Source organism: Pomacea canaliculata, linkage group LG3 (genome assembly GCF_003073045.1).
Source record: "Pomacea canaliculata isolate SZHN2017 linkage group LG3, ASM307304v1, whole genome shotgun sequence".
In the NCBI taxonomy this organism is placed as follows: Eukaryota; Metazoa; Mollusca; class Gastropoda; order Architaenioglossa; family Ampullariidae; genus Pomacea; species Pomacea canaliculata.
The window spans coordinates 16,735,397-16,755,614 of NC_037592.1; the positions used below are offsets into that span (position 1 = coordinate 16,735,397).

Genomic DNA, 20,218 nt, shown 5'->3' on the forward strand with positions numbered 1-20,218 from the left:
AAGGCTCAGCTTGTGAGTGAGAACTTAGACCCCACTCCAGGAGCTGCCTAGTGTTCTATTACAACATGAATGGCGCAGGTGTGTGCCATAACATTTTACCTAGTTGCAGTGTTTTGTATGAGTTAGATGATTATCTTGATGTCTGTACATGTGAATGTAATCTCGAGCATGCAGACATTTTATACAGTATGCATGCTCTTTCATGTGTGTATATATATATAAACATGTGTATACTGCATATGCACACTTTGATGAGTTTTTGTAATTATGTTTTCTCAAACAGGCATGGGATCACTGAATGTTTACCAGTCCTCAAACTCCAGCCAGAAGCTTATCTTCAACCAGACAGGTCATCATGGTGATGTGTGGCTTCAGGGATCAGCTAACCTTACCTCTGCTATACCTTACACTGTTATCTTTGAAGGTGTTAAGGGAGCAAACTACACCAGTGACATAGCCTTAGATGACATTTCTGTGTTATTGGGTGCCTGTTCTCAACAGTCAACAAACACAGATGCTGCCACTACACCAATACCACCATGTAAACAAATAATTTTTTTTTTGTGGAAAATTATGAGAAGTGAGGGAAAATGATCTATCAAAAAAATTTAGTAACTTTGCAAGTGAATTAATTCAGAAATTACATAGAGTAGATACTGATATTTTAAGAGAAGAGAGAGATGGATTTGCCTGCCTTCTTCTTCTTGTTCCTATTCACCCCCCAGTGGAGCATAGGACTGCAACCACTCTGTCTGACTTACATAAAGCAAAGTACAGAGTCTGATTTAACATAGAAACTATATGCCCTTAACGCGAAGGAAATCATGATGTAACATATAAAATTTCCTTATTTTATCCAGAAACATTTTTTAAACCATTCAGTGATAGGACAAATTGAAATCATAATTAAAGCTCGTAGAAATAAACTTTTCTTACGAAACCATGGCACACCCTTTCCAAAACAAATGCATCATATCCAATAGACTTTCTTTTTTGTACACAGGATTACACAAAATATACGATTATCATACAGAATAGTCTTGTAGATTTTTTTCTAATTAGGATCTTGATGGTCAGGGTTACTGGTGACTTTCATCTCTCTTTTTCTGTTATTGTCCTCATTTGCCATTTTCTTTAACTTTTTTTTTTTTTTTTTTTTTGAAGAGATTCAGCTATGTTGTCTCACCTGCCTTATTGTATTGGTTGGACTAATGGAGGATAAGGGGAATTATAAATTCAGTGCAACTATACACATAGTAACTTTGAAGGGTGTGTATGGCATGCATTCCTATCAACTTTTTTTGTAGTTTTCCATGATCTGTTTTTCCATTATGCCTAGTGCTGCTGCTTGGTCTTGGCTGTGATTTTGAGATTGACTGCTGTCAGTGGACACAAGATATGACCGATAAGCTAAATTGGACACGACAGCATGCTCATCATCAATTTCCAGCGCAGGCCCCAGATTTGACCACACACAAGGAGACAGTCAAGGTGAGTTTTCGTGGTATAATAAATATAGCAATGTATATCCAGCCAATAAATCCAAATAGTTTGCACTTCAAAATAACATTATATATACAGTCCTGTTGCAAAACCAGAAGAGGAAGAAAAGGCAGCAGAAGCACATGTAAAACATGGAGATCCAACAAAGCTCGTATGAAATAAGCACCTCTTGTTAAGCATGAGTTCAAGAATTTCAAAACTTTAAAAAAGTAATCATAGATATTCTGCGGACATTCAGAAATCATTCAGCATCAATGGCAGGTAATTGAGGCAGTAAATGTTCATTCTTAACAAAAGTTCTTCAGCTAAGGTTTTACATGTTTTTTGTTTGGATAGCCTAGTGTTCTTTCATGCTTTCAGTTAACTCAAATCACTTGTAGTAATGACAGTGTCATGTGATAATAGAAAGTTGCAAGTTAAATTATTTGAAATGAAAGCTTTTTAAGTTGTATGTGTTGTGTATAAATCTTAAATTATGAATATTTAGTACTCTGATTTCCATTAATAATTTTCAAGATGTTTTGTTCTCTCAGGGTACTTTGTATACATTGAACCCTCTCAGCATGATACCAATGACTCAGCCCGCCTTCGCAGTCCCACATTCAGCACCTCAGGACCAACATGTGCAACTTTCTGGTATCACATGTATGGCATCAAAGTGAACCAGCTGAACTTGTATCTTGGGAGCCCTGGACAACTGGGTAGCAGAATCTGGACAAGGTCTGGCAGCCAGGGCTTCATGTGGCTGTATGCAGAGGTTGAAATAGGAGCTGTTTCTTCTGCACAAGTAAGCGCTTTGTAGGATTCTGATCATCTCTTTTAACAAATGATATTTTTGGGAAAAGAGAGAGAATACAGGCAGACAGTTCTCTAGAGTAAAACAAAGACAGGATACAAAGTTCAAACTCTTGACACAATGAATAAATATTCAGCTAATTTGATGTCAGACTTCAGTACTTAACATACTTATAATTTAGAATGCCGAGTCTGTATCACACGTACATCCTCTTTAGGCAGTGGAGTGCTTAATTATATAATAACTATGTCCTTGAGGCCTGGTGGAATACTTTAATGACTATTATTAATGACACCATAATCACCATACAGCTTCTTTTCCACTCATTTCTTAAACAATTCCTACACAGTTTTAATCGTGCATTTAAATCTTTCTTGTTCTCTCTGACACATATAACTGCATGAAGTAAGAAAAAATTATCATTTTGCACTTATCTGCATATAATTTTATAGATTATATATACTATATACTATATTATATAGATTATATATATATAGACTATTGCTTTGTCATACATTTCAAGCTTTTATATATATTGTGAGACATTTTTGTTTTCATTTCAGCTTGTATTTGAAGCTGTTCATGGCAATGATTATGAGGGAGATATAGCATTGGATGACATAAATGTATTGAATGGGTCCTGTCCTGAAACACCAGGTGAGAATTCTTGTTAATTTAATGTAGTCAAGCTCTTGTTTTAATACGTTATTTACCTTTTATAATGACTGGAAAAGTTGTTTTCCTGCTAATTAGAGATTGAAATTATTACTTCTCTCTTGCAGCATTTTGCGATTTTGAAGATAGGTATGCTTGTGGATTTGTGCAAGATACTGATGACATGTTTGACTGGTCACTAAACTGTGGATCAGTTCCAGCTTCAGCATTGTGTCCTGCAGGAGATCACACATATGGAACAGGACAAGGTCTGTGTAAATGTCATCTTGTGACAACATCTATAAATTACAATTTTTCAATTATACATTTTTGTATTTTCTGAAAATCTTTCATCACACAATACCAATGCTAATTATTTGCAAGAAATGCTAGGGCGTTTAATTCTTCATACTTGAAATAAACTTCAAATATTAAGCTGCTGACAGTAAACTTTAAGTGTGCTCATTAGAAGTTTAAATCTTTTCCAGGTCACTTCATGTATTTACAAACCATTCCACAACAGACTGGTGATGAAGCTCATATGCTGAGCAAGCCATACAACCCGACCTATGGTAGCTGCCTCTCTTTCTGGTATTACATGGAAGGGACTGAAGTAGGAATTCTTTATGTCTACATGAGGCCTGAAGGACATTCATTACAAACCTCAACTCAGCTGTGGTCCTTGAGTGAGGACCAAGGTCCTTATTGGCACTTTGCCACAGTCGATATTGAAAGTATTGAAAGATTCCAGGTAAATAACGAAATCATGAAATATGAAATCAAGCATAATGCTTTTCTTTTCCACAACCTACAGACATGCACAAATGCATATGCATGCATGCATTAGTCTCTTTTTAGAAACATTTACATTAGGAAGCTCTTTGTTTAGGTCATGTGGCTGTTTGGGTCTGTGACTGAAAAACTCCCACCTGTCTACCCACAGCTTCTTTGAAGAGGCTAAAACCTGATTTATCTAGGAAGGAAATAAGTTTTAGTAAATAAGGACTTCACTCAAACTCTTATGATTTTTCAATATTCAGTACATTGGTAGTTGAAGAAAAGGGTTGGGTTCTGCTTGCCTTGCTTGGTTAAATACTTACAATTACTACACTTTTGGCCACAGATATGGGGCACTTTAACTTTTGTTTGACATGTATCTTTAATACATATACTTTGCAGTTGGAATTTGTGGGATACGTTGTGGGTAGCACCGAAAGCAGTATTGCACTGGATGATATCCTTGTGATGCCTACAACCTGTCTTAAATCAGCAGACTGTGATTTTGAGCAGGGTGGTATCTGCAGCTGGACTCAAAGTAATAGAGATGACTTTGATTGGCTTGTAAACAGTGGGGAAATGGGTTCTTTGGACTCTGGACCTGCAAGTGACCACACAACTGGTACACAAAGTGGTGAGCTTTAACATATATATTTTACAAAAAAATCTGTCATAGAAAATGATGGTTATGTTTGACTACTTACCTTGTTTTCAGTCTCACCATGGCCTCAAGCTGCCATGAAGATCATTCAGCTGTAGCCGGTGCAATGTACTTTTTGGCTTTCTGGACTCAGGTTCAGTTATTTGGGTAGTGGGAAACTCTCAGTGTCATTTTGAATTAAGTGATCATAAAGCATAATGGAGGCTATCTGTGAAGTTTGTCCCTAACAAAGGCAAAATACTTTGCTGCTTAAGTTGGCTTGAAGAGCACCAGGCTGAAGTGTGTGAGGAGCAGGGCAAAATAGAATGGAATGACCAGAGAGAGAAATATAGTTTCTGGCTATTGCAGAGGTCAAGCAGTACATAAATATAACATAATATATTGTTTATAATGCCAGTTATGGATATAGGTATTTAGTAAAATTGTGAAGTAGATGAACAGCCAGTGTGTCAGATATGTTTGTTGGGAAGAGAATCCTCTAGCTTTACGTTTATCTGGTTGTGAAAAAAATGAAAATATTTCTTATCTGAAACCATTTTCACTCATAGTCCATGTATGCATATTCATAGATGCACATTTATGTGTGTCAGTGTGTGCATGTGGGGGTGGGGGGGAAATGGTCATGTTTGCAGGTTAATTGTTGAACTTTGAAGAAATAATCTTCGTGCTGCTGGGGACATAAATTGTAAATGCTCAATTACACTGTACCATGTGCTCTTCGCGTGTGTGTGTCAATAACCAGGTTACAATTACTATATTTTTGCTAGTGACAAAATTTTATTCCTTTTCCAGGTGAATACATCTATCTTAAAACAAGCCAGTCAGGAGGTGCAGCAGCATTGGTGTCTCAGATAATATCATTTAATCCTGATTTTTCCCAGTACTGCTTTACATTTTGGTACTACATGCCAGTATCCCCAGCTGGCACTCTTTCTGTCACCTGGGTAGTTGCTTCAGCTGGTTTAGATTCCACAATTGGCATGTATCTCAGTGGCAGTCAGGGAAACAAATGGATTCAAGGCTTTATGGATATTGAGGAAGACATTTCTGCTTTCACTGTATGTTTAAATGTGTACCTTCAAATTCATTGCTTAGATTGTATTCATATACTATACATAAAATATATAGCAGCTATGGTTGCTTATGTTCCATGTTTGCAAATGTTTGCAGAATGGTTTGGTTACTGATATATTAGAAAGGTTAAGCTACAAAATGTTAAAGATTTACATTTACTTATTTTGGAAATATCTCTTGAAATAGCTCCATTCTCAAGCATTCTGTTATATATAGGACAACTTTAGTTGCTATTTTGCCCTATAGGTTCTTACACAGGAGGTGAATCTTAAAAGGGCTTTCACACTTCTGTGAAATTTCAGAAAAAAATGAAAACATAGAAGAAAGATTTATATGTAATCAACACATTTTATGTAGAGTCCCTGAGGCTACGTAGGGGTGGGCTAGTCATACAAGAACAAAGATCAAATTTGCCGCACAACTGTATATTTTATTCAGAGTTTCACTCAGCGGCTGACCTGCCATGTCTTCACTCTCACTTCCAAATCAAAAGGCCTGCCTCAACCCTCAAACTACGCTGCTTATTCTATCTTCCATCGAACATTCACGCACTTTTTTCCATAGTCTTGTCATGTTCATTCCCCACCCCGCCTGGTCATAGTCCCCCAAGTGGCTCTGGCAACTTGGTAACTTCTGGTGTAACAATAGGTCCAGTAGCCAGTAGCCATGAGTAGGCAGTTCAAGGCTGGCTATTATGTACACAGCTGGCATGAGAAAGGGACATTCCTGGGAGCTGTTCGACTCCTACCCTCTACAAACAAAGACATAACTTAGTACACTACTAGTTTTATACATATACAAGACAAAAAATGTTGTATTTTAAGATATTTTCCTTAAAGTTTTGTTTGAGTTGGTGATGTATTTTTGTAGCTTCATATTTCAACACGGTATAATTGTATTGTGCAAATCCTCTGAATCATAAACATCCATTTTGTTGCCTGATTTCAAACATAAAACCCATCTGTAATATACGAATCTCCTAATCACAAATGCAGACAGAGATTATGGAAACAAAATTGATTCTTTTCCTGTGGAATTTTTATCCAGTCACACATTAAATGAGATTATTTGCCAATGGTTGCATTAGCTAAAAGGTTTACATTTATTGTCATACAAATGTGAATTTATTTTGAGTGTCCCTTGAAAATGAAATAGGAAATAAAGTCATGAGTGTACTGTCATGAGGAAATTGAAACTGTATTTGAACAGCAGGTCAGACTTAACATTTATGTTGAGATTTTCAAAAATGGAACAGCCTCTGTCAAGGGCTAGGTTAGAGATGGGTGGGGGACAAGGGGACACCAGTTTCGTAGGAACAGCTTTCAGCTGAACAAAGGATGTATCCACATTACAAGTTTACTGTATTTTTGTGTTACCTGTACAAAATATTTCTGTCATCAGGACAGCTATAAGCACAATCATTATTGATGTTTCAGTCAACTTGAGGTATTTTTAATATATATACTTAATTAATCAATATATGGTTCCAGTTATTTCTACTTGAGATTTCCTACTGTTTTTTTATTGCTGTATATTGCGTCGATCTTTAAGTTGTTAGCAATCTGGGTGTCTTGTCTCTTCCACAGATGGCAATAAATGGAACAGTAGGAAGTGACAGCCATGATGTCATTGCGCTAGATGACTTTAGACTTTATCATTACAATTGCTCACAAGGTGAGACTAGAACTATCCTATTGTAGTTATATGCCGTTCTCAGATGATATAAAAACTCCACAGATGCTGAATATGGTTAGTAATGAACTTCTGAAATAATAAAAGTATCACATGGAAATAATATTCCATGATTTTACTTAATAAATATTTTCCAGTGGTTACTGCTTTCTCACCCTATGTGTGTGTGTGATTGTTTACAGAGTAATACTGCTATTGATTTTTGTTTTTAAACTTGCTGATGTTTTGTTGGTATTGTCTGGAAATTGCTATGGGAAATATCAGGAATTTGTTTTTGCATTTTTTTATGGTTTCCTATGGCCAGACTAAATCCTATGACTCCAGCACCAAAGTAATCATATAATTTGTAGTTAGGTTAGAGACAATCAATAACTGCTAATCTCCATAATTTGCAAAATTTATGTAGAGATTCTGTCTGCCTTCTTACATATTGAATTGAGTTTTAAAATATTTTGAGTAAAATATGTCCTAGAATTTCTTTTGTTGTTTTTTCTTTCAGTTAAACAGATGACTGGTGTTGCTCGTCATTTCATGTGCAATGATGCAGCCAACACAATAGTTACACAGGAAAAAGTTTGCAATTTTATCAGAGACTGCCCTCCACCATACTTGGATGAAATGAACTGTGGTATGGCTCATGTTTTAGAGATAGTAGTTTTCTTTTTTTTTACGTCTCATGCTCTGTAGAATAGTTGGCCACCATGGGTGGAATAAGCACAAGAAAACAGCATGACAGAGATAATCAGGTCCATCTACAGACTACTATAACCACACTATAGTTATCATCAGTTGTCCAGACCATATTCAGGCTTGGGACTGAGCACAACAGAATAAATCACCACCAGAGTAGAGAACTCTAGTTCAGGAGGAGGCTGTAGAACACATCATGCATAACCACAACTGTCTCTAACCCATGTGAAAGAAGTTTCAATGATGTAGAGAAATTATGGCATTTCAAGAACAGGCCTTCAAGAGGAAAATGAGCATACAAAAAAAAGTGTTGGAGCATCTTGCTTTGGATGTTGCTAGAAGGGATGTTAGTTTCATATGTCTGTGTTAAGAGTTAAATTTGTTAAGAAAGTTCCATCTGCTGTTGACCCAGGCAGGATTTCATGTCAAGTCGTATGCAGACCAGTCAGACAAATAACCTATGTCCTGCAAGCAGCATGTATCTGCAATGGACACAGTAAACTCTATAGACTCAAGTTGTTGCATGCTCATAGCAGGCATATGCTAGAAACATACTTTAACAAATATTTTTGTCTTTCAGGTGACTGTAGCTTCCAGAACGGTTACTGCCAGTGGACAAAAAACAGTAGTAGTATTTGGCAGTGGATGTTGGGCAGTGGCCAGTCTCATCCTGGCCATTCTGCTCCTATGTATGACCCCAATGGCAGTCCTACAGGTTGAATTAAATTTATTTTATTTGCTAGTAATAGAACAAAGCTACTGGGTTTGTAGTGACCTGAGTCATATTCTACTTGTTTGACAATATTGAGAGAACACAAGAGAATATGTCTTCTCAAAATATACAGTAAGTGTGTAAATTGATGGAAAAGTACCCCTTAAATTGTATTTGTCACACCCATGAAATGAATAGCACAGGTTTGATGGTGCATGTGGATGATGAATACCTTAGTAACAAGTGTGAATGTGACTAATGAGGAGAGTGCAGCTGTAGTGGTCACCTCATCACAAGAATTTAAGTGTTCTTGTTTTTCAGACAGCTTCCTGTATCTGACCAGAGATGTTGGTACTCAGAGTGCATTTTCTGACATCTACAGTATTGTCTTTGGTCCCTGCAGCTCCACATGTCAAATATTGCTGTTCTTCTACATTTCCGGGCAAGGTTGGTGGTTGATTTGCTTTGTGTATTAATTTTGATTTGAATGTGCAACACTTTGTTCAGGTCCCTTCAATTTGAATGGAGTAATTATTTATGGATAATCATCTGATCGATCAAATATTCATTCATAATGTTAATTGTTATTTTATTTTTTAGATTAATGCTAGTTCAGTTAACCCATGGTGAACATTCTTTGTGGGTTGTTGGGAAAGGGAGATTAATAGGCACACATAAAAAGATTTGTATCATCATTTTCTTTAATGTATCATTAAGACTTTGTTTTTGTTTAAGCTTCACAGGTAAGAGTCCTGTTAGAGCAGGGGGAAGAGAAAACAGTCCTATGGGTAACTAATGGACAAGATACTGACAAGTGGATGGAAGCCACCGTCTATATTTTACGTGTGCCAACTTTATTCAGGGTGAGAACAAACCACCAGGTATACAGTTCAGAAAAGAGTATAATTTGTATTCTTTTTGATTAAGCACATTTGACTTCATCTCTAGGTGACATTGCATGGTAATATTATTTTTTAAAATAAAATATCAAAGAAAGGAAACAAAATAAAAAACTATTCTTTAACTTTTTTTATTACAGTTGCTTAGATTTTTCAAAATGGCAGTGGGATTTCTCTTAGCGTTTCTTTCATTCTCTACATAATTCACCAGTTCTAATCACTGCTTTTTTATTTGTGTTTCCCAAAAAGCTATTTTTAAGACTCGCTAGTTATTAATGTCATTCATCTGCTTTTCTTTGAAACTTACCACAGATTTGCTTATTGAATGAACTCTTTGTGTGTTTCACTTGCTGATAACTGGTATGCCATCTTTTAAAAAAATGTGTAGGAATTCTTTAAAATTAAATAATTAGTTACAATCAAAGTTTTATCATTTATATTTGTAGATACACATTCAAGGATACACTGATCCTACTTCTCCATTACAAAGCATTGTAGCAGTAGACGATGTTCAGTTCATTAATTGCAATTTTCCAGGTAAGATCTAAACTATTACCCACCAAATTTGTTTGGTTTTTTTCTTGTAACAGAGGCACTCTAAATGTTCTTTGTGTCTATTTGTTTTATAAAAAAGGAATTGTAAGTTTATATAAAAAAAATGTTACTTGCTATCCAGACTACAAGATTATTTTTGCTTCTGGAAGTGAAAGTTGTTGCAGTTCTGTTTGAAATTTAGTTGGATAATTCACTGTGTTCAAAAAGTTTATTGCTTCTGCTCTGAAGATGATGAGTTGTTGGTGTTAGACAAAACAAGAACTGTCTATTGTCATCATCTCCGTGTTCAGACCTTAGTTTTCACTTGAATTCATTTGCGAAAATTGAAAACATCGTAATGTCACAGTTAAGTCACATGTGATATGTGTCTGAAGCACCAGGTAATTGTGACAACAGTCAAAGTCAGTTCCACTGCAAGAGCTCTGCCTGCATCCCAATGGCGGCTGTCTGTGACTTCACCGATGACTGTGGTGATGGCAGCGATGAAGTGTCTTGTGGTTAGCTGATAAGTGCCTTCAACTGTCTATTAAGCATTTGTTGAACAATAATATTTTATTAAGCAAAATATTTTAGTAAAATCAAGTGTACATAAAAATACAAAGGCTAACAATATTTTTTTCCTAAGAAATTCTTTGCCAGCATTTTTATGTATGCAAAAAAAACATGTTGGTGCTTTTTTTCAAGATGTATCATGCATAGACAGAGGACAAACTGCACACTTGGTTCTTTGACCTCATTCTGTACCATCCTCAGACACTTATCCATCACGCACAGACTTTGAGCAGAGCCTTGGTATCTGGTACAATGACCATTCAGGATCAGACAACTTTGATTGGACCCGTACACATGGTTCAACCAGTACAACTGGAACTGGCCCTTCACGTGATCACAGCAGAGGAACATCAAATGGTGAATCATTTCTTTTACCCTCAATGTCACACTGGGACATCTGCCACAATAGACAGTGGATGGCTTTAGCTCTTTGAAATGCTAAGTCTAGTGGCTTTACTGGTATGACTATACTTTTCATATGTGTCATAGTAGAAGGTCATTTTCCCCACCTGTCATGAAAGTTTACTAAACTTTTTCAAAACCAAAACCAAGCAATCAGAGGAGCATGGTTTTGCTTTCACATGATTGACCTTTTCTTAAGTCTATCTGCACCTAAAATTTTATTTAAGAGCAAGTGTCGAATAGGAGCATTTGATTAATAAGCTATTGAAAGGGATTGTCCATTTTTCAGGTTACTATGTGTACATAGAAAGTTCTGTACCCAGGAAACCAAGTGATAAAGCTTGGCTTGTGAGCAGTAATGCCTTTAACCCGACATTGGGATCTACATGTGTAGTAGGTTTTCTTCTTTTCATTTTACCTTATAACTTCATCAGTACAGCATAGAATTAAAACAAAGATCATTTTGTTTGCAATGAGTATATTGATTAGTGCAAAAATATAAACACACACATATCCACTTTCTTTCTTACTCACTCTATCCTGCTGGTAATGACAATTAGACCAACCAGTTCTTTTTCTGATGTTATTTTGCAGCTGCGTTTCTACTATCACATGTTTGGAGCAAACATTGGTAGTCTTAACGTGTATACCCGTTTGTCCCTTCTTGGAGACCTGAAGCAGATTCTTTCTCTGACTGGAAATTATGGTGATGCATGGATGCGCAAAGATGTTACATTTCAAGAGACTGAATCATTCCAGGTGAGATGCTTGATAAGAGACTGTGTGAATTTGAATATTTTTTGGGGGAAAAATAAAACTATGTGATTACATAATAATTTCTTATATTCTTTCACTGAAAGAGTTGTGGAAAGAGATGTGCTTCATCTCTTCATTTACAGTTTTATACACTGATCCACTTTTTGTGTCTGGCAAAGATTAATTCATCTACATTAAAAATAAAAATAAAAACATAGTTTGAATTTACTGTGATGTGCATAACTCTGCAACATCCTGCTAGACCTATATTTCTGTCCATTCCAACCTGATGAAAAAGTCTGATTTTTATTTGTAGAATTGGAAGTAATAGTGCAGCTTTTTACATAAATGAGCTCAATAAGCAGATAAAAAATATGGTATGCAGATATAAGGAGGAGTAATAAGGGGCTAAATGAATGTTTCAATACATATATGTTTTCAGGTCATATGTGAAATCTGAGAATAAAAAGAAGTATATCTAATGCTGAAAGACATAGGAGGAAAAGATTTTAGTGGTTTTATTAATCTGTAGCATTGTTTTAAAAAATGGTTTAAATACTTGATTTCAATATATCTCAGATTGTCATTGAAGGAGTCATTGGAAATGGTGACCAAGGTGACATTGGCATTGATGATATCAGCATGACACCTGTTTGTCAGGTGTCTACAGGTATAGGAATGCCTAAATTTTTATTTTTCATGTTTTTGATGATATATGATGTTTTGCTTGTACAGTTCCAGTTATTTTTAACAGCAAATATTTTGTAATTTCTTTCAAACTCCAGTGTTTGGTTTTGATTTGGGTTTTTTTTTAATTCATATGTGCTCGCAGTCAATCAATTTGGAACATTCATATGAATTTTTCTGCAGTGTATTTTAGTTTTGGTTTTCATGCATATATATTTCAGGCTACATGTTTTTGACAAAATACCTTGATATTACATCTTGTTGTTTTTTGAAAATTTCTTTCCTGTAGATCCATTCCCCACTGGCTCACCTCCTTTACCTACTCAGCCTGCTTCCTGTTCAGCAAATCAGTTTGCTTGTGATGGCAACCATTGCATCCCACAGACCCAAGTGTGTGACTTCCAGCAGCAATGCAATGATGGCAGTGATGAGCTCATGTGTGGTGAGTCCACAATTAAGCTTTCATCTTGTGTGTGTGTGTATATATAGCCAAAGAAAGGATAGCATAGTACTGGATAGTTATGTATATCTAAAACATCTTTTATGCTTACAGTATTACAATGCTGCGTATGCTTCCATGCTAAATGTAACATTTTTAATAGAATTTAACCTGGAAATTGTTTTCATCAGGTGACTGCTCATTTGAAAATGACCTTTGTGGATGGAGGGATCATAGCACAGGACAGTTTGCCTGGGTCAGGAAGTCTTCTAATGACAGTGCAATAACTGGTGGGCCTACTTCAGATGCTGATGGCTTGGTAGGAGGTACGAGTGTTCACACCTAGAAAAAAATTAATGTATACTTAAATTTCATGTGTTTGGACAGCTTTGTAGCATATTAATAAATTGACAAATATGACACTAAATTAATTTAAAAATACATAAAATGATAATTCTTAATATACTTGACCCATTGTAATATAAGTTGTGTATCCTACTTACAGGTGGACAGTATATGTTAGTTCAGCCCACTATGGGTGTGACAAAGGACCGTGCCAGACTGATGTCTCCTGTATTCAATGCTTCTGGTACCACGTGTCACCTGAGTTTTAAATATCACCTGTTTGGTGATAGTGCAGGTATGAGTTTTAAATTGGACATGACTACTTCCATTTTTTAAAACTTACTTTAATATTTGCTCTGTAGCCGGTCTATTATATGCAGAAATGTATTTATGTTTGCAGGTAGCCTTATGATTCTTCTCCAGAAAGCAGTGGATATTGGCACGGACGTTGGCATTTCTTTATGGCACTACACAGGCAATGCTGGCAACACTTGGCATTTGCACTCTGTTGACATAGGGCAGATAGACTTTCCCTTTGTGGTTAGTGGCTTTCTTCCTTACTTTCTTCTTTTGTTCCTTTATTGTGATATGGAAGTTTGAACATCACAAGGCAGATCATCACTGCAGATCATGATAGAGAACAAAAGTGCTGAGACTCCAAATGTTTTCATGTGGAAGACTTCTGAAAGCAGTTTAGTCTGCCTTTCACCTCAGAAGGATTGACATTTGTTATAAACATCCACAACACTGCATCATAATGTATCTCTAAAGATTAATTCTTGTCTAATCTGCAGGTTACATTTGCTTCTTTGCCAGATCCTGGGTTTGGTTCATATGATGTGGCAATTGACAGCATTGACTTTGAGGATTGCCATCCTGGTCAGATTCTTAATAGCACAGGTAAATGATAGTAGGTGATATTCAAGATGAAGAAAAGGCAATTGGATTTGCTTTATTATTAATGATGTCTTATTATTATTCCTGGTTCTAGCTACAAGCTTATACTGGTAATAATGCACGAAAGTGTTATATAAAGGTGTAGGTGCAAGACCATCCTCTGCATTGTTAGTGCATATAACTTTAGGGTTGTGATGAGATAACAGATGCCAGTGACCTTGGTGACATATAGGGCTGGATGATACCTCTTTCACACCAGGCTGTAAGCTGGCAGTAAGTGCAAGTCTTCCACCATTTCTGCCATCCAACAACAGTCAATGTCCAGCAGGAACGTTTTTCTGTGATGTTATTCAGATGTATTTTGCTGTAACTTACATATACAAAAGCTGAAGATGTGTCAGATGAAACCCAGTGTCCATCAGGATGTGATTTTGAAACACATTTTGTCCGTGTGTCTGGGTGGACCAATCAGCCTGAAGCCAACTGGATTTTATACACTCCTCGTTTCTTAGGTTACTCTGCTGTAGATTACAATCCAGGGACAGATTCAGGACATTTTGGTATAGCTATATTTCCCATCACACAGTCTTTGCTTGGCAATTCATGGTTAGTGTCACATAAGCCAGCAACCACAGCAACAAAATCATGCAATGGCACTGAGTTAGAGTGTGACAACAGATAACTGTGTTATGCTAAGGCACAGCTGTGTGATAACAAGATTGTGCTGATGGAAGTGATGAAGGAAAGTCCAAGTACAATGAGTCTTTACTTCCCTTCTTGGCTTAGTATTACTTAATTTCTTTAGTGAAACTCAAGAGTCTGTCAAAATGCTAAAGAATTTGCTACTCCATAAGGTTAAATGTAAGATTAAAAGATTGGATTTAGTAGTTTAGTTTGCCAGTTGTTATTTCATAGTAAACTTGTATATCTCTATCTTTCTAATTGGAAACAAAGTTTATATGTTCATGTCACTATTTCAGCCTGTTATTCTGGATTCTGCATGAATGGTGGTCATTGCTCAGTTGTGGCTGGTGTAGGACCAACTTGCATGTGAGCACCAGTAAATTTAATCTAGATACAGTGGAAGAATGATTTATGGAACACTACTATAAGTCTTAGAAGCAAGTGCTGTAATGAGCTATTCTTGGGATGTTCAAAGGTTAAGAAATCAACTCATTTGATCATAACCCACACATAAATTTAAGTTAATGTGTGTTGTGCAACGTAGGTCTGATTGGGGTTTAGACAGATTCCTTTAACAATTAATCTGTAGGTGGAAAATATTATTTTTTATTGTTTCATTGGTAGGACATTGTTTGGCATTTTAAGTATCACATAAAGCCAAAGCCTAAAAAATGTGGACAAAATGTTAAGTTTTCTTCTATTATATGGATAATTTTTGTAGAGCAACACAGTAGGTTAAAACAGATTAGATAATGACAGTCTGTGGAGGGTAACCTTGTGTTTCATGCCCTAGCTGTGTCAGCAACTACACTGGGTTCAACTGCAGTACACCACCAGGTCTTAGGCAATCAAACCAACAAGCCAGAAATGGTAGTTCAGTTTTAATTTCTTTTTTAATTTAATAAAATAGTGTTAAATATTTTTAAATTTTCGCTTCTGTTTGTTTCTAATTGTTAGCATACTAACACATTCACTGGGTGCATCAAATTTGTTAAAAGAAACTTGTTAGGCACTGAAAAATCATAATTGTATTAGCCCAGATTTGTGAATATGTGTGAATACTATATCTTTCAGATGTCATAAATGAAAATAATGTAAAATGTAGGATACAAAACTAAGTGCATCAAAGATAATTAGATTTTCATAGCCCTTTTCCAATGATTTGCTCAGAGGTAAAATACAGACACACATTATGCACACTTATGGTCAAGACAGGGTCACAGTGAAGTCCCTTTTTAGAAAAAATATGAATCAGTTTGGACTTAAAGGTAGTAAGAGAATCAGAGTAACAATGTCAGGAACGCTGTTTTTGACCTCACTTTCACTCACTACACGCACGCGTCCCCTTGCGTGTTCTTTCAATCACATATCACAAAGATTTGTCGTGGGAATAAAAAAAAACTTTAAATCAATCAACATTAACTAAATATATACCATAGGTCTTCCACACAGCGACCTGCAACTCCAAACTGTTGTATGTTTTGAGTAAATCGTTAGTCTTAGTTACTCACACCCAAAATGAAATCCTCCTTGAATTGCACATACACAAGTTCCCCCAAAACGGACAATCCACCTAGTCCGCTACTGATCCTTTCTCCCAACCGTCTCTGTATCCACACGTACAGTCCCACAGCTCCTCCGTTTTCACGTCCGTTTCTCTCTCTCCATAAATTCTTCCTTCCCTCTCCCGTCTAGAACTACGTCATAAAAATGACGTCGGGTTCTGACGCAAAACCACGACGCCGCAAAAACACTCATATACTGACTGGTAAGCGCAATAATCTCTGAAATCTCTAAACAAAAGACAGGGGCAACAACCCCCTGTTCCTAACACACAAGTTGATGGGGCTTGGTAGGAGAAAGACCTCTGGCCATGTCTTAAATTTGTCTTAGAGGGATTTGAAGAAGCTTGGTGTCAGAAGAAGAGCAAAGTTGTGCAGTTGTATAGATGGGAGTGAGTTTGGAGACGTACCGAGGAGCAGTGTCAGAAACAGTGGCATAAGTCAGAGTGGAAAGAGTGTAATAATAATAAGCATATTCATACAGCTTTTTGTCTCTGGTAGCAACAGGTAAAATGCTTGGATAAAAGTGGTGGCACTGGTAAATTTTGTTAAAGGGACTACTGTAAATAATATATGACTGTATCATAGTCATTACATATTTTGCTTCTATCACTATTAGATGGCAAATATAATTTTCAATTGGTCCCACAGATAACTGGAAGACACCTGTGGGTGTGACTTTGGGACTCCTTGGTGTTGCAGCAACCCTAGGAACTGCTGTGTATTTTATCCGAAGAAACAGGAGGTGAAAAATTTAAGCTTTTCCTTGTGATGACAAAGAAAGCTTGTGAAGGCAGATGCATAAAAATAGTGATTTATTCTACTAATGTAAAATTATTTTAGTGCAAAAAGTAATTCTTAAAATGCTATCTTTGTTGCTTTTTAAAAGTCACTCGTGTTTCGACTGCATTCCTGCCACATTGCATAACAGAACTTGGGTAGAGAACATATTTTTTTCTTTTGCCTAGATGTAATCTCTTTTTCTTATGAAGCATCATTATTTGTTTCTTCATTTCATTTTTACTGTATGACAGATCTGGCCTCAGATTTTTATTTGCGTTCCGCCGCTGGCATTGGACTAGAAGAGGCAGAAGAGGCAGCAACATAACTAATCCTATTTTTGGTGATGGTGTAGTGGACACTGATGTATGTACTATATTCATTTACCAGTTGGACATAGTTTATACACTATTACAACTGTTTTGCAAAAGTTGAATGTTGAAAAAAAATTAAGTACGTTTTAAAATAGACTGCTCCTGGCAGGCTTACTGCATGTTAACATTTTCCACATAAATCACGTGAAATATATGAAGTACATAAGACTGCTTGTTCTATGGGTCTCCTTCATTTTAACCCAAACCAATTCACACCAGTCATTGTTACCATATCGTCCCAACACCAGAAGTCAGATCCATCCAAGCTCAAAAGAAGAATCAATCTCTAACGACAGGAGTATAGTTATCAGCAGAGCCATGCGTTGTTTGAACAATTAAATTCAGCCATCGCACTTAAAGAAAAATGACGATATTATGGTTTTTGATTCAAACGACCCCCAATCATTGTAGTTAGTTGATTATGCTTCATTAACAATCTTTTTGCAGAAGTCATGTGTCAGAATCTCGCGGACATTATCTTCCCATAAATTCATTTATCTTGAACCCCCAGGCACTTTGCCCCTGCTTGGAAACTACAATTCCAGGCGTAAAACAACATCTACAGGATCTGAACATCCCTTTCATAACTTAGGAAACAATTCTTTTATCTTTAAGTTCTCCATGTTGCCACAGGGCAAAGATTTACCTTCCCTTCATATATATATACTACGGCGCCTGGAGAGTTCTTTGATAAATCACGTAAATATACGTACAGCCTCACCAGGTACAATAAGCATAACCAAGTAAAAAATGACAAAAAAGCAGTATTCTATTTTTAAGAGTATTATTTCAACATTTAAATAAGTAAACTTGAATTTATAGGTGTTTATAGTCGTTTTTTTTATAAATTAAACCAGACTATAGTCTATAGTCTATACGGTATACGTCCTCTAGGACCTGCATTTGTTGGATTTTAGTGAGTCTTAATAGGAACGTTTTACTGTTGTAGTAATTATAATACATTTTTATGTAGACACAGCTGACTCCTGCAGTTGTATCTATCACAGTGTACGAGCTTATTTACTTTCGCGAAGACATAGGAAAATGTTGTACTTATATGTGGTGTTTACAAATTTTCTTGTGTCCAGAATGTGATGCAAACTGCTGAAGACTCAGCTGACACTGCTAGTCAAGTTCCTCAAGATTAAAGTAACTTTGTTGACCAGATTCCCAAGTCTCAGACCAACAAACAGGAGTAAGAACTTTGTGTGTGTGTGTATCTTGTGTTTGTCCATGTGCATGATCAGTGCCACCGCGGAGAAATGGGAGAGGGGGGCCACTCCTTGAAGTAAGAATGTGAACGTCGTTCACTGTCAGTATGAAGTTTGCCCCCACAAAGTTGCATCTCCCTACGCCACTGATTGCAAACAAAAATATATGGCTTTATGCACTTGTGGCACAGGTCTGTTAAAATATTTTATTATTATTGTTGTTGTTCTGCATGATTGTTCATATGCTACTTTAAAACAGAAAAGGCTAAAGCTTAGTTTCCCAATATTTAGATGATACCAACGGCTGGGCTGTCCTTCTATGTAGAGAATAGTATTTTTGTTCTATTTAATGTATAAACTGAAATACAAACAAATGAATATTAATATTAAATGGAATTCTGTTCTTTAACTATTTTTCAGATTATATCATTTGGCACAGCTGTATCAGTTTACTCCCCTCTACATAGATGCTTGATAATATCTGTATAAATGTGACAGTGTTGCACTTGGAAAGAGATGTTAATAAATATTTATGAGAAAACTGTTATGGCTTGCACTTCTTTTTTAAAATTACTGTATGGTTTTAAATAAGTGCGATCTTGTTGTCCATCAGCTTACCCAAAGGACCATAAAGTCGCACACGCACCTCTAGAAAAGCGAGTTTCATTTACAAATAAATCAACACATTCATGCTTAACTGGTTCATTCCCTTTGCGAGAGCAGTCATCAGTCACATATTAATTACACAGACAGCTGTGTCGCTAAACATTGGCTTGTCGGTATCCATCTGTGTACTCTCACTATTGTACGTTGCGGTCCTTAGCATTTAACTGCACATGCAGCAGTTCAAGCGTAAATTCTCGGAATACATCCCAGTGGAGGGATTTACCAACATCATTTCTTCTTCTCTTAGTCTTGACATGACAGAGTCAATCCAAAGACAGTTTTTTCCATGTGGATGAATTTAAGAATTGCAATCACAGGTTTCAACATTATTTTATGCTTATGAAACTGTAAAGTCATTATTATTCGCTCCGAAAATTTAACTTCCACAGGCACACATGTTTTTTTTTCCATCCCTTCTTCCCAGTTCCCCTCCCCCACACACACAATGCAGTTACCTTCCCTGTTCAAAGTTGTGAGCACTTGTGACAATGACAATGAATGCACTTTTATAAAGTGCAAGTGAAGTGTGTAATGTGATATAAGATGAGCATGGTGAGGTTTGCTGTATGTCTTCAGGTTTCACACGCTATATAGTTTGTCAGTTTAAACCACATTCCCAAGGATCTGTTTCCAGAAAATTTTAATGATTGCACAGGATATTATTATGAATGCAACAGACAATGTTACTGGCATCAAGATGACAATAAACAGACGAAGCGAATGGGTGTGATTTCTTTCTGAGAGGCAGAAGGCGCAGACTGTACCAAGCTCAGAGCTGCCAGTAATGTCTTGATAGAAAGAACTATTGTCAGTTCTTGCCTTGGTGCTGACCGTCAGGAAATCTTTCTGT

At 36.4% G+C, this 20,218-nt stretch overlaps 1 protein-coding gene across 1 annotated transcript; it reads left to right on the plus strand.

The window, feature by feature from the left end:
- The first annotated feature begins 286 nt into the window (after window positions 1-286).
- On the plus strand, window positions 287-19,247 carry LOC112558579 (MAM and LDL-receptor class A domain-containing protein 1-like). Its single transcript, XM_025229119.1, has 30 exons — window positions 287-541; window positions 1,340-1,491; window positions 2,037-2,290; window positions 2,863-2,956; window positions 3,082-3,222; window positions 3,442-3,704; window positions 4,133-4,364; window positions 5,184-5,449; window positions 7,052-7,139; window positions 7,657-7,785; window positions 8,428-8,562; window positions 8,881-9,006; window positions 9,295-9,422; window positions 9,905-9,995; window positions 10,388-10,510; window positions 10,767-10,922; window positions 11,257-11,360; window positions 11,562-11,726; window positions 12,303-12,393; window positions 12,700-12,852; window positions 13,041-13,175; window positions 13,355-13,489; window positions 13,595-13,734; window positions 13,989-14,094; window positions 15,072-15,141; window positions 15,569-15,645; window positions 16,989-17,082; window positions 17,372-17,483; window positions 18,580-18,686; window positions 19,123-19,247. Exons 3-29 carry the CDS (start codon window positions 2,147-2,149, stop codon window positions 18,637-18,639), a joined length of 3,558 nt encoding a protein of 1,185 aa, XP_025084904.1. The 5' UTR covers window positions 287-541; window positions 1,340-1,491; window positions 2,037-2,146; the 3' UTR covers window positions 18,640-18,686; window positions 19,123-19,247.
- The last annotated feature ends 971 nt before the right edge of the window (window positions 19,248-20,218 follow it).